Here is a 14,238-nt window from a genome sequence, read left to right on the forward strand (position 1 = left end):
ACGAGCCAAGTAAGGAAATTATACTATGTATGTAACACTCACTACAAGAACTGATAAATCCTGATTTTCAATAGCTTGATTGGGTTTTAAAATATGTTGACTATCTCTCTTAACGCATATTTCATCAAGGATATGGATATCACATAGTATGGTAGAGTTCAAGGTAGAGATCTTCTCTTCCAGTTAGTTATCAGATCTAGGATCAAATACCTTCAATAATATTTTATGCTAATCACTTTCCGAACCTCTTGCTACCCCATAAAGTATAGGAGGCAACCCTACCCAGTATTTTATTACACACAACAGTGGCCTTGTTTTGAGTCCAAATTAATTCCAGGCGCACGTATTACAGATGTCCTTCATATTTTCGTTGCCGCTCGCTGTAGCCAAAGGTCTTAGTTTTGAGGGGAACCTTCAACTTAGTTCGTATAATAACTTAATAAATATACCTCCTATTGCTCTACTTATGCACAATTAAAACTGTTAATAGCTTTATGAGAGATTGAACGGTATCATCTGAATACCTACGTTGATCTATCTCGTCTAGCCTATATAAAATCCCACTACTGGGCACATACTAGAAGAAATTTCTGTTGAAATAAGCTGTGCCTATGTACTATGTGTTCTATCTTTCTTCTTTTCTATTAAATAAATAAATAAATACTATTCCCATGTTGGGAAAGTTTCAGCATTGATTACTACGCTAGCTCACTGAGGGTGGTCGACTTCCGATATCTAATATTTCCAGCTTAGGTTTTCTCGACATCAACTTGATTCATATTTATTTCACTTATATTATGAATGAAAATGTTTTGTATTCATTTTTTTCTTACTTCTTTTTATTTGAATATATATCTAACTTCTTTTCCGCTTCATGCAGTTCCAGTTACATTTATTAAAGCATCAATATGAAATATAATAATGATAGAGCAATACGTTTAGCTATAAAAACTTGAAAATTTACAGTTCTAAAGCCGGCAGCAGTCTGAAAAAAAGCCTAAATAAAACACAAAGTCCTACACAAACGAATTCCGTTTAATTTAATACAAACATGTTGTTTCGATTTGTTAGCCACTTATCACAATAATTATTCTTTGATCCCTGATTGACTTTATTCGCAGATAACGCTAAAAGCTCTGATAACATGAGTTCCGATTACATTATTATTATCAATAGTCAATAAACTAAATCCAGGCTTGTGCTAATGATCCATTAATTAAAATACTTTGAAGCTGCATTTATTTTTAACCGACTTCAGAAAGGAAGGGTAACGGTCTAATTGATTAAAATATTATTTTAGACATTGAATATATTTTCCAAGTATTTATTTGTTAAAATAATTTCGTAGACAACAACTTTTGTGTTAATTTCGGCCCTTTTAAGAGTAAATGTAATGTACTCTTTTCCATTCTTTGTATATCAAGGCATTAGCAATAATATAAATGAATATACTTTTCTTATAAAAATTCTATTCTTTTAATTTAACTCTTGCCTCACTTCTATCTTATATTTATTTTCAAAATACGTTTAGGTGTATATAAGTCAGATGAAGAATATACCCGTTTCAAATACGTAGGAGATGTTCTCATTATGGTCTGAAAATGGTGTATAGATGTGAGGCACTAGTCACATCACAAACAATTTGATCTCCCTGTACCGTCACATTTTTCGCCGCCCGACATAAATATAAATGATACGTGTCTAATACTTTTTGGCAATATATCTTACGGATCTTTTTTCAGTCATTTGTAAAAGAACAAAATTTGAACCCGATTAAAATACACAAAATATCAAAACAATACAGGTACAGGTGGTTGTTGTTGCAATTTAAATAGTTATTCATTGCGGAACGGTTATTGGAAAGTGTCTTTACATCAAATAGTAAAACTTCAATGGATAATAAACATGGCAATATTGGCACTTTCCTTGATAATAATATCAGTTACTTCGTTAACACCAGGTTTAAATCATCAATGGAATTGATTCCTGTGTAAAAAGTTAGTATATTTGAAAAAAGTTTTGATAACAAGTTTTTTTTTTTTGACCCGTTTATCTGATCCCAAGCTAAGCAGAGCTTGTGTTATGGTAACCAGACAACTGATAAACTTACTTATATATTTCTAAATACATACATATTATAGATAAATTACACCCAGACACTAGAAAAAATGATCATGCTCATCGCACAACATTTTGTCCTGGGCGGGAATCGAACCCACGACCTCCGGTATAGCAGTCAGGGTCACTAACCACTAGACCAACAGGCCCGTCATATGTGATATTGCACTACTTAGCTTTCAATATGACATTCAGATTAAAATACCATGCTACCAAGTTATAGCGAGTAAAATCTTACACAATGAAATGAGAATTAATGTTATTATATGTAAATAATTACATATTTCATGTTATTCCAGAAGCCTCACTCGATCTTTAAAATAATAGATTATGTTTTAATTAAAATTTAGTTGGTAATACGTGCTATCTATGAACAGAGATTCCTGTCAACAGTACGTCCTATGGCCCGAGTTATCTATGCACAATGTTTTCTATCAACTAAATTCGGCGAAAAATGTTGTCCAGGAACTGAGATGTTTACTTTGCTTTCTGTACATAGTGGTATCGTGCAATCGACACTCAAGCTCATGTTTCCACATCTAGGCAGCACTTCCATTCCGTGTTTCACGTTTTCTCTTTCTAATAAGGCAAGAGGCAAGGCAAGGCAAGAGTCCAATCATTCATGTAAGAGTCGATTAAAAGTAATAAAGGTATTTTTATTGTAGATGTTTCTTTTTACCATTTTTTAAACGGTTATCTTGTAGAAATATCATCCTGACAGTGATTACTTCCCTAATTTATTAATTTTAAATATGTAAATAGAGTCAAATACTATGTTTATTAACATCGATATCGTTAGACGCAATACTCGTAGAAGCCAGTAGAAGCAAACAACATGCAATTTCCTAGGAAGTTGCCGAACAAGAGTACAACAATCGAATATTGATTTATGCTCACTAAGTCTCGAGAATTCTAAATGAAAGAGGTCTATCTCACGCGAATAGCAAAACAAATCATATATGGCGATAGTTTTGATCGATCCGCGGTATATCCCCGGTGAGGCAGTAAAAACGTGGAAAGATGTCTCGAGGAGCGACAGACAGACACGCGACCGTTGCCAAGATATCGAACATACAGCCGGAGCTCCCTACTAACAGTCGCACGAATTTTTACGAACCCCCGAACTCACGATTATATTATATTAGGTTTGGAACACTATCATTTTTCGAAAATAGGCCACGATTCCCTTAATGTTCGGAAATATTTTTCGGGAAATGTATTGATGTTTTCTTTGATTTTATGGGTTTCGTAGGGAAATTGGTTCGTGTTTTCATGGCTTGGTAGGAAAAGCGTATTTTATTTTTGTCAGTTTCGTCTTATATGTATTAATAATTGTGTTGGGAATCTCTAGCACGTGTTTACCTTATTAAATGCAAAAAAAAAAAATATTTCGCTAAATTGTTACAAAACATTTATCTTAATCATCAAATTGCATTACGTATTAGCTCATTACGCTTATAAGCATTTTTTTGTTATTTAATAAAATTGTACCTTAAAGAACAGTTAGCTACTATGTTAATATCAGTATAATAAAAACAATTACCGTATTATTATTATCACAGTGCGTTTGCGATCTACTCGAAATCGGCTTAACTAAAATCAAGCGTTTAATTTAAATAAAACTTTGTTACCTTTCATTTTTGTCTTTTTATGAAAACAAAACAAAATCTGAGTAAACAAAAGTCAAAAAACAGTAAGAAATGAATCCATGATGAGGTATTTGAGCGATCTGCAGACGAGTGTATAACGTGATTGAAAGCTATCTAATAAAAATTCTAACGTAATCGCGACGATCTACCGTGATTCAAATATACGAGCCTTTACCAGTTTCGTAAAGGTATTTCAAAATGAGGAAGTTTTAGAAGGGTTGAAAAGCTAAATGCCTAAAACTTAGAAAGCATTCTATTTATTCAATCACTGCGAAACAAATGGCTTCATGAACTGACTGATAAAAGTTTGTGGCTCAATACGTATGACGTCATGACGGATACGGATAACCCGTACCCGTCATGATTTTGAGATAAACCACCATTCGAATATGAACTTAATTTACCCATTATTGATCTGATATGGAAACAGATTTCCTTAGAAAATATAACACGGGGGTAGAAGGGAGGGAATTTGCATAAATGGCAGTTGATTGGTGAGTGACTCGTTTACTTTTAAGTTGCTTGGAAAAGGCTTAGGGGAATTCTGTAAGTCACTAAGTTCTTGCTGTGCTTTGATACACTATATTAAACTTACTAAAAGGACCCGAACTCAAAATTTTGAGAAGTATCAATATGCCTAAACGTGTTTAATGCTCATTGGATGTGTAATGACTTTATAGATGGGCTTTCTTGCTCCCACTTACTTCTCAATTTCCTCAAAAACATGTGACGTCATATATATGACACTAGGACTGGTCATCGTCCTATCAAGAGTAATATTCAAAGCAATACGTCGCAAAAACTATCCTGGTTTCCTTATAAAATAATGAATAAAGCTTGACATAGATTATTGGTCATTCAAGTGTGTAAATTACAAGATATAATTCTATTTTTGGTGCTTACTATATAGCGGCATGCTATAGAAATACTGGTCAATTAGAGGCTAAGACTTAATAGTGCTGGCTGTGACGTGGCGTGTTCTAAGTGTGCCAGACGGCGGGTCGACTCCACTCTCGGAGTCAGCGTAAAATCGTTACACATTGTGGATAGCATTTAGAATTTACAGGGTGTTAATAGTTGCATCAAAATTGTATTTGCTTGTGGAATATTTGCAGTCAAGTTTGAAAGAATAAATATTGTCAAAAATAGGATACCTATACCTACTATAAATAATATTTGTATAGAGAACAGCCTTTAGACACGATACATGAAATAAAAGCGGACAAAAAATCACACACAAATAAGTCAAAGAATATTGAACCCTAAGATGAGCAATAAACATTCAAAACATTCCTAGTCTCGTAGCATTCCACAACGTGAGGAGTCGTCGCCGCGTCGCTGGCCGCGGCTCGCGGACGAAGGCGCCGCACCAAACGACCCCTATTTCCGCCTAAAAACGATATTTTCACGTCCCGGCCTACATTTAGGGTGTAAATCGAATATATAAGCCGCGAACTGACCATTTCTGTGTCAAGGGTAACAGGCTAGGAGTTTTGCGTGCCTGCCTGCCTTACTCGGTAATCGATGGCAGATTTCCGACCTTGGGTCCACCACATCCTTGGCTACTGCTGACCTGTCTAATATTAGAGGCCATTGTTTCGAATGCCGTTAGCCGGAATGAGGGAAGTTGAGGACTCGTAAAAATACAGAAATTCTTGTGTTTTACTACGTAACTTGGCTTGGTACTTGGACGCCGAGTTCCTCGATTTATGTTAGGTATGCGGCATTAATTGAAATACGTACCGCCGATGTAAGTTCACTTGTTGATAAAAATCGAAGTAAATCAATTATAATTAGGTATTTAAGTTAGCTTTCCTCTTTAAAGTTTTCTGTTTACCTTGATTAGGATTTGTTTATTTTTAGGTGCATTTGGTTTTGTAAGTTTTTGAGGTCATGGCTAGACTGAATAAATACCTTCGTAGCTGCGTAGGTGTTGAATTTACATGCCAAGCAAGCCCTTAAAATTGTTTATATTTCTGCACAGTTTGAACATTTTCCCTTAAATACTTCGCTTATAAGCAGATGCATGTTTGAAAATTCTTTCGAATCATAATCGTATTTTTATCATACTTCGTTTTGATATGAATACAGAACTTTATGGCGTATTCCTCGAAAAGTCCATCCAATGAAGTTTATGTCATTTTTATTGGTTTCTCAAAAACATTGCACGATATACATAAAGCGAACATTAAACTTTACCTTTTTATATTTGTTTTGAATAATACTGAAACGTGCAAATACTAAACTGATTCATAAAGATTTGTTTATGACTTCCGCTACTTTTACACCTAGTTATGACTCCAGTTATTCAAATGAAATTTCTTAAGTGGTACTTTACTGATGAAATTTAATTAGCAGAGGTGATCCAAATACTTCCAGTTATTTAGGTTAAAAAAGGAAAAATGACAGTAACAAGGCTAAATCTAGCTTTTAAATTGTTTTTGACACTGACAAGACTCTCTATTCTCTGCTTTACGTGTAGGGTAGTAACATGCAACATCCTAACTATGGCAAGCAATGGCTTGTGAGATATTGAAAGAATAACAAGAAACTAAAGAAATTAATTGGGTGTGTTTTGTGCATGTGACTTGAATGTTAGTGAAAGCTCCGCGACACAAGGATTATATTATTTAGAGCGGGAGTCGTTTAAAAAACTGATATAGATTGTACTTTCTAGAACTATCATTTTTTGTGCCTGAAATTCACACAGGCCAGAACCATATCTTACTATACCAAACCATTTTTTTTCATTAATACGAACTATATAATATCAGTTCATTACTATTACAATCTCCAAATTACCTTCAACGACGCTCAATAAAGCTTAAAGAGAACTCCCAGAATTAACCTCACATAAAACAATAAAATAGTATTTGAAAGAGGTTGTATTCTATTGTTACACGTATATTAAATATACTAAAATATACTCAACGCGAACGCAGAAATAAGACTGCGTAATCTGTGTCAAAGGCTCGCATCGATCAGAGCCCGACGTTACCTTACAAACAATTATATGCAAAATGTGTTTTTCTTTCTATCCCTTTCTTTTTTACCCCTTGAAATTCCATCGTCACTTCATTAGTGTTGGTGGAATTTAGCTAAAGTTATACATACTGTTAGGGAAATATGTAGATATGTGTATATGAGTGTGGAAAGGAATGTCCGTGTGAGACTTGTGAAACAGAGACACTTTTCAAAGAAATAATATAATATTATGTTTTGTAATCTTAAATAACTTTGATTTTATCTTTTTCTTCTAACATGTGCACAGCATTATACCATCTTAAATTAAAATTGAATGAATTATTAATTTCATTTAAGTCTTTTACCAGAGCGACGGATAGTATAAAGTTTGTAACAAACTTTTTCATCAGATACATACAGAAACTTAAGTTTGATTATCCAGCATATATGATACAGCAGTTACATAAAAGTAAATAATAAAATTATAACATCAACAATAACTTGATGAAATTTCCTTTAAAACCTTATGTTTTCTAAGAAGCTTATTCTTTTCGCAGTCAAGTCTCTACTTCTTTACCACAGTTTTCATATTTTCTTTGACCTTTGACCCGTTAAGTTAGAGATTCATATTCTAAACATATAAAATGAAAATTCCAGTCAAATTCATGAGTCGTTGTCATTCAAACTTTAATATTTCGCTGTAGCCATGCATGCGATGCACTGTAACGGTTTCATACAATTTTACAAAACTGCAGAAGCCTTGTAATGCAATGTTAATGTAATGGAAAGCTGCCCAACTTGATTTTTGAGATAAAATTTATTAACATGATTTATTCGAATATTGCACAAGACTTCAATAATCGAATAGGTGTAAAAAAAACATTAGCACTTCTTCACTTAGACCTGTTGGCTCAAAATCAAAACCAGAGACTTTAACCTCGTTTTAAACTGATATAATTATGGTTATGTAAGCCGACACCGCAATACAATGTGTAGAATGGCATCATTCTTCTACGCCTACAATAATTTTACTTTAAGACGTGGCGTTAGACCCCCATAACGCAAATTTTAACTGATTTACTGAACTATAGAGGCAATTTGTACATAGATAACCCCTCAAGCAAGTGTGTATTTCTTCATATTCAATGTATTATTTTTATGGAATCATAATATATAAACCTTTTCGACAGTCTAAAGTGTATATTATACATCTATGTATATAAATACCACTAGAATATTAAGTTACTAAAATTAATTTACTACCTTCTTTCACAAGCTTATTTCCCTGCACGGTGCCCACGTTACGTCCTTAAGCAATATTATGGCGAGAGTGAGGGAGAGAGATGCCACTCTACGCCCTGTATAGCACTATCACGCTTTCATAAACATCATAAAATTACTTTAAAAAGTAGTAGCAGACCCTCAGCTCTCTTCAAATAATTTCAACAGAATCAGATATTTCGTAGGCCGTTCAATTATGCATTAAAAGTAGGCTTAAAATAATGAGTATTTAATTAGTTTCAATATATAAGTGTAGTATCGTGTGAAACCTGTTATTACCGCGTGCATTCTTGAAAGGTGTTGAACTCATTTTTTTACCTTTTCCTAAGTTTCTGTCGGCACTCGGCGAAATTGTAATGAACGGTGTACTGGTATAATGGCGTATTTGTATATAGAACACATTCTTTTGTTTTTGGTCTTTTAGGAATTTTACGGTTTTAGCGAAGAGTTTTAATAGTAATTTATACCGAACGAACCTCTTTTTAAAAGCAGACTCTATTTTTATAATAACTATCGTGAGACTGATTCATTATTAAATGACGTAACGGTTTACTCACGCGTATATATCGGGGTAGCCCGACTAGTTCGACTCGCGATCCCGCCGCGTCTGCTCATGATTAAGGACTCCGGTTGGGTCCGAAACTAGTCGGGCTACCCCGATAAATACGCGTGAGTAAACCGTTACATCATTTAATAAAGCAGACTCTATTATTAAAATATAGAATGTAGAGAAACATTTTTTGAAACAAGATAGTTTCAAAATTCACGCACATAACGCATTTATCCTGCTGATAATGTAAATGCGAAAGTTTATAAGAATCGAAGGATTTTTGTTACTCTTTCTCGCAAAAACCACTGAACTGATTTGGACGAAGTTTGTTACACAGATAGTTTATAATCCGAATAAGCATATAGGATACTTTGCGACTTTTTGTTCCGGTGGGATCGAGTTTTGATTGGCAACAGCTAGAATATAGATTTTGATTTTTTTGGCTATTCTAGATCACCTTTTGGTGGACTAGTAGAAAATGCGCTCTGCCATGAAATACACCATTTTACATAATGTATATAAATAAATAAAACCGCACAACCAACTTGTCACTGACATTACTCATGATTAAAGCAACTAACAAAATAAGTTTTGATTGAATTCATACAATCATAGAACAACTGCCGACCCCAATACAATCGCAAGTTTATTATTAAGATTGTTTCAAATAGGCTTAAGTTCCATTTGATTGTTGCTTTTTTAAATTACTCCGGGTCCTTGACTTGGCCTTGGAGATTGTGTGGCCTATTTACTGTGACTCGATTGATAGCGCGGATAACACTAACTGGTTGTGACTTGCTGCTAGTTCTTATGAATTATTCGTTGACTAAATATAATAGCTGAAGAGTGTGAACCATGAAATGAAAATAGACAAGCGTCATTATTTTGTTAGTGTTAAATTATTATTTTTGGAACAAAAAAGGCATACAACCGAGTCCTAAAACTGGATAAATTTGTGGATATTTTTTGGCAAAATTACAGCTTTTTTAAGTTATACCTATGTGGGATATTGTAATTTAAGTAATCGGAACGCAACGGATGAAGGAGAGGGAAGTATGTGTGCGAGAAGGACGGAAGGCTAATGGCGAAAAAGTGTGGAACGACGACGGACGATACGGTGTTTAAAATAAGAAAGTGTGATTCGAATGTAAAAATAAAACAATTCAAAAGTGACCTACGCATTTATTATTGCCATAAATCCCACAAAATTGGGGGCTCGTCCGGGATTGGCAATAATTACGACGAACGACGACGGATACCGGCACGTGGCGAACGGCGGCCGACGATTCAAACCTCATCTACGACTTTTATGACGGTTAAGGCGAAGGAGGGCTGAAGCAAGCTAAGATGACTACGAAGCCGATAAAAGAGGAACCACATACGGGATTAAGCTCGACGTTGTATCTTACCACGGAACTTATACCTAAATTCACCGGTCAAGACAAAACCTATTCAGTGTCTCGATGGATACAAGACGTCGAAGAGAATGGTGAAATATGCGGATGGACACCGCTTCAACAGCTACTGATGGCACGGAGATCTCTAGCAGGCACCGCACAACTCTGGATACAAGCTGAACGCCCTCACAAAACATGGGAGGAACTCAAGACGGCCCTGAGTAAGGAATTTCCCGACACCGTCGACATCAAGACCATACACGAACTCATGAGTCAGCGAAAGAAAAGACGTGACGAGAGTTGCATCGACTATATGATGGTCATGAAGGAATTAGGAAAGCGAGGAAAATTTCCTGATTACGTGGCTATAAAATACATTGTTGACGGCATTGTCGACCATGAGACACATAAAATAATGCTGTACGGAGTAACAACGTATCCAGACCTAAAAGAGAAGCTCAAAATCTACGAAAACATTAAAGAAAAACTGAAGTTGGAACATAGAAGTGCCTTTAGAAGTGAAAAGCGCAGTATCATTCAGCAAAAGTCTAAGAAATGTTATAATTGTGGCGATGGCAATCATTTATCAGGAGACTGTCCGCAGAAGACACAAGGTCCAAAATGCTTTCACTGCAACGAATATGGTCATATTTCACCGATGTGCCCGCATAGAAAAAACATGGCGGTGGGCGGCCGCAAGGAAGATATGAGTACAAATTCAAATTCATCAAAATGGCGCACTTTTGGCGATAGAAGAAATAATCATGGCGGCGGCGGCGCATCGGCAAGTGGAAGTGGTGAACGAGTGAACAAACAAGCAATGTTCGGTCACAACGAGGAAGTAGAAATGTCAAACTCAAAGATGACAGGTGACAGCCAAGACAGCAAATGTCAAATTGAATATGACATCTACGATGTAAACAAACAGTCGCTACAAGAAAAACCTCTGAAAATAGTCGAATTATGTGGAAAAGAGGCAAGTGCGCTTATAGATTCGGGCAGTGACGTGAATTTAGTGTCCTCGGAATTTTGTGCTAACGTTTCTAAATCCACGAACAATAGTATAACGCTCACTGGACTCGGTCTCGCTAAAGTGAAGTCGGTAGGTTGTATAACAACAAATGTGGTTATTGACGGTGCGAACTACGACGATGTGTTATTCTACGTTGTGCCTAAAGACTGTATGCCTTTTGATGTAATCATAGGTCACGAATTTCTTAAAAATGTTGTAACAGTTATGAAAGGTTGTGATGTGTGGATGAAACCTGTGGAATGGGTGAGCAAAATTCATTGTTTCAGTTGCAGTGTTGATGTTGGTCATGTAACTAACACTAACCTAAAAGAAGAAGTTGTCCAAATGGTTGAGAACTATCAACCAAATCAAATTAAAGAAGCTCCTATCCAGCTGAAAATAATTGTGAAAGATGATGTACCTGTAGTGCAGCGCCCACGACGCATATCCTTAAAGGAGCAAGCAGTAGTTGAGGAGCAAGTGTCGGAGTGGCTTGAGCAAGGCATTGTAAGAGTAAGTTATTCTGAATATGCCAGTCCCTTAGTTCTTGTTCGCAAAAAAGATGGTGCTATAAGGGTGTGTGTAGACTATAGAAAATTAAATAGTAAAATTGTAAAGGATGAGTTCCCCTTACCTATTATTGAGGATTATATTGACAAGTTGGCTGAGGCAAAAGTATTTAGTGTATTGGATTTAAAAAATGGTTTTTTCCATTTGAATGTCAGTAGTGAGTCAATCAAGTACACTGCATTTGTTACACACCACGGGCAGTTTGAGTTCCTGAAGGCTCCATTTGGCTTATCTGTTTCCCCGAACTATTTCATGAGATTTGTGACCATAATCTTCAGAGAATTGATATCCAAAGGTGTTGTACTAATATTCGTCGACGATATCCTTGTTCCAGCTAAAGACGAACAGGAAGCAGTGGACAGCTTAAGAGAAGTTTTAAGGGTAGCATCTGAGTATGGCTTACAAATAAATTGGAAGAAAGCACATCTTATATGTCGGAGCATAACTTATTTAGCCATACAATTGAGAATGGACAAGTAAGGCCTGCCAGTGACAAGATTGACGCTGTTACAAAATTTCCAGAACCAAAAACAGTTAAGCAATTGGCAAAGTTTTATAGGGTTAGCATCATATTTCCGGAAGTATATACAGAATTTTGCATCTATAGCACGACCACTTACAGATTTATTAAAGAAAGATGTTAATTTTGAGTTTAATGATAACCAACGACGTGCGTTCACTGTTTGAAGGAATGTCTGACTACCAAACCAGTTTTAAGGATATTCAATCCAAGATTTGAAACAGAAATGCATACAGATGCCTCACGTTTGGCTTATGCCGCTATTCTTATGCAGCGTTCTGACGATGATGGTGGACTACATCCAGTGTACTATATGAGCCGTAAAACAAGCGAAGCAGAAAAGAAGTACACCAGTTATGAATTGGAAAGTCTGGCCATTATAGAAGGCGTGAAAAAATTTAGACATTACTTGTATGGTTTGAAATTTAAAATTGTAACCGATTGCCAAGCATTTCAGATGACACTTAAGAAAAAAGATTTGTGTACAAGAGTCGCAGATGGGCATTACTTCTACAGGTTTGACTTTGTAGTTGAACATCGGCCGGGAACTAGGATGAAGCATACTGATGCATTAAGCCGAAACCCCTTACGTAGCAGTGGTTACTCTGCATGACGAAATCAGACAAGCACAACAGACAGATGATGGTATAAAAGCTATATTAGAGATATTACAAGAAAGAAGCTATGGTGATTATTATATTGATAATGGATTGTTGTACAAAGGAGTGGAAAAGCATCTAGTGATACCAAAGTCTATGGAAAATGAAATCATAAGAAGAGCTCATGCAAATGGACACTTTTCAAAGAAAAAGATGACTGAATTAATAAGTAAAGATTATTTTATTAAGAACCTAGATAAGAAAATTGAAGATTTCATTACCAGTTGTATTCCATGTTTATTAGCCACGCGTAAGGAGGGAAAACAGGAAGGTTTTCTGCAACCAATCGAAAAGGAAGAATCACCATTACACACACTTCATTTGGATCACATTGGTCCCATGACAGAGACGAAGAAGCAGTACAACCATATTCTTACAATTGTAGACGCATTTACGAAGTTCACTTGGATTTTTCCCACTAAGAGCACCACCAGTAAAGAAACAATTGAAAAGTTGAAATTCACCAGCAACATTTTGGCAATCCTACTAGATTTATAACTGATCGAGGAACAGCTTATACGAGTAATGAGTTTCAAGAGTATTGTAAAGATGAAAACATACAGCACATCAAAATTACAACTGGGATACCTAGAGGAAATGGTCAGGTTGAAAGAGTTCATCGTACTATAATCTCTGTACTTACAAAATTGTGTATAGAAAACCCTTCGCTTTGGTACAGGCATGTAAGTAGATTACAGCGAGCTCTAAATAGTACTTTTCAGCGAAGCATAAATTCAACACCCTATCAACTATTGATTGGGACTAAAATGAGAATGAAAGAAGATATTGAGATCTATGACTTGCTTTTGGAAGAAGGAAGAGAAGCTATTCAGAGGAGAGAGAAAAACTCAGAGAAAAAGCTAAGGAACAGATTCTACAGGTCCAGGAAGAGAATATAAGAAATTTCAATAGAAAAAGAAAAAGAAAGCATGAAGTACAAAGAAGGAGATTTGGTGGCAATAAAACGCACGCAATTTGGAACTGGAATGAAAATAAAAGCCAAATATCTAGGACCCTATAAAGTTATAAAAGTGAAGAGGAATGACAGATATGAAGTGAAAAAGCTGGATCCTAATACGGAAGGACCTGGTGCAACCTCTAGTTCAGCTGATTGCATGAAGTTGTGGCCAGATGTCAACCCCAAAACCTAAAGCATAAGAGTTGATTTATAATTTTTGTTTTTTTTTTGGTTTGTGTGAGAGTTTTATTCCATTGTTAACTTAGTTTATTGATTTGGTTGTAAATCTGTTGTACTACAATGTTACTCTTGTTTATTACCAATAAGTGATCTGTATTTGTTCATATGGTGTAATTTTGTTACCTCACAAAATTACTAGTTTGTTGTATAAACTTAAGCTTGTTTAAGTAAAGAATTGTTACTTGGTCTGTAAATTCGATTTAAGTTAAATAATATATAAGATTAATGAATGCATGTGGTGAATGTTTGAGAGCATGTCTGAGGACAGACATGGATCAGGAATGGCCGATTGTGGGATATTGTAATTTAAGTAATCGGAA

At 35.4% G+C, this 14,238-nt stretch overlaps 1 protein-coding gene across 2 annotated transcripts; it reads left to right on the top strand.

The window, feature by feature from the left end:
• The first annotated feature begins 9,543 nt into the window (after positions 1–9,543).
• LOC113507901 lies at positions 9,544–11,988 on the top strand. Of its 2 annotated transcripts, none has more exons than XM_026890837.1 (2): positions 9,544–11,484; positions 11,876–11,988. In XM_026890837.1, exons 1-2 carry the CDS (start codon positions 9,910–9,912, stop codon positions 11,906–11,908), a joined length of 1,608 nt encoding a protein of 535 aa, XP_026746638.1. In that variant the 5' UTR covers positions 9,544–9,909; the 3' UTR covers positions 11,909–11,988. The 2 variants fall into 2 exon arrangements, with proteins under 2 accessions (XP_026746638.1, XP_026746639.1); XM_026890838.1 differs by having other exon boundaries at positions 9,544–11,478.
• Positions 11,989–14,238: the final 2,250 nt, after the last annotated feature.

The sequence above is a fragment of the Trichoplusia ni genome, unplaced genomic scaffold (assembly GCF_003590095.1).
Source record: "Trichoplusia ni isolate ovarian cell line Hi5 unplaced genomic scaffold, tn1 tig00003459, whole genome shotgun sequence".
Lineage (NCBI taxonomy): Eukaryota > Metazoa > Arthropoda > Insecta > Lepidoptera > Noctuidae > Trichoplusia > Trichoplusia ni.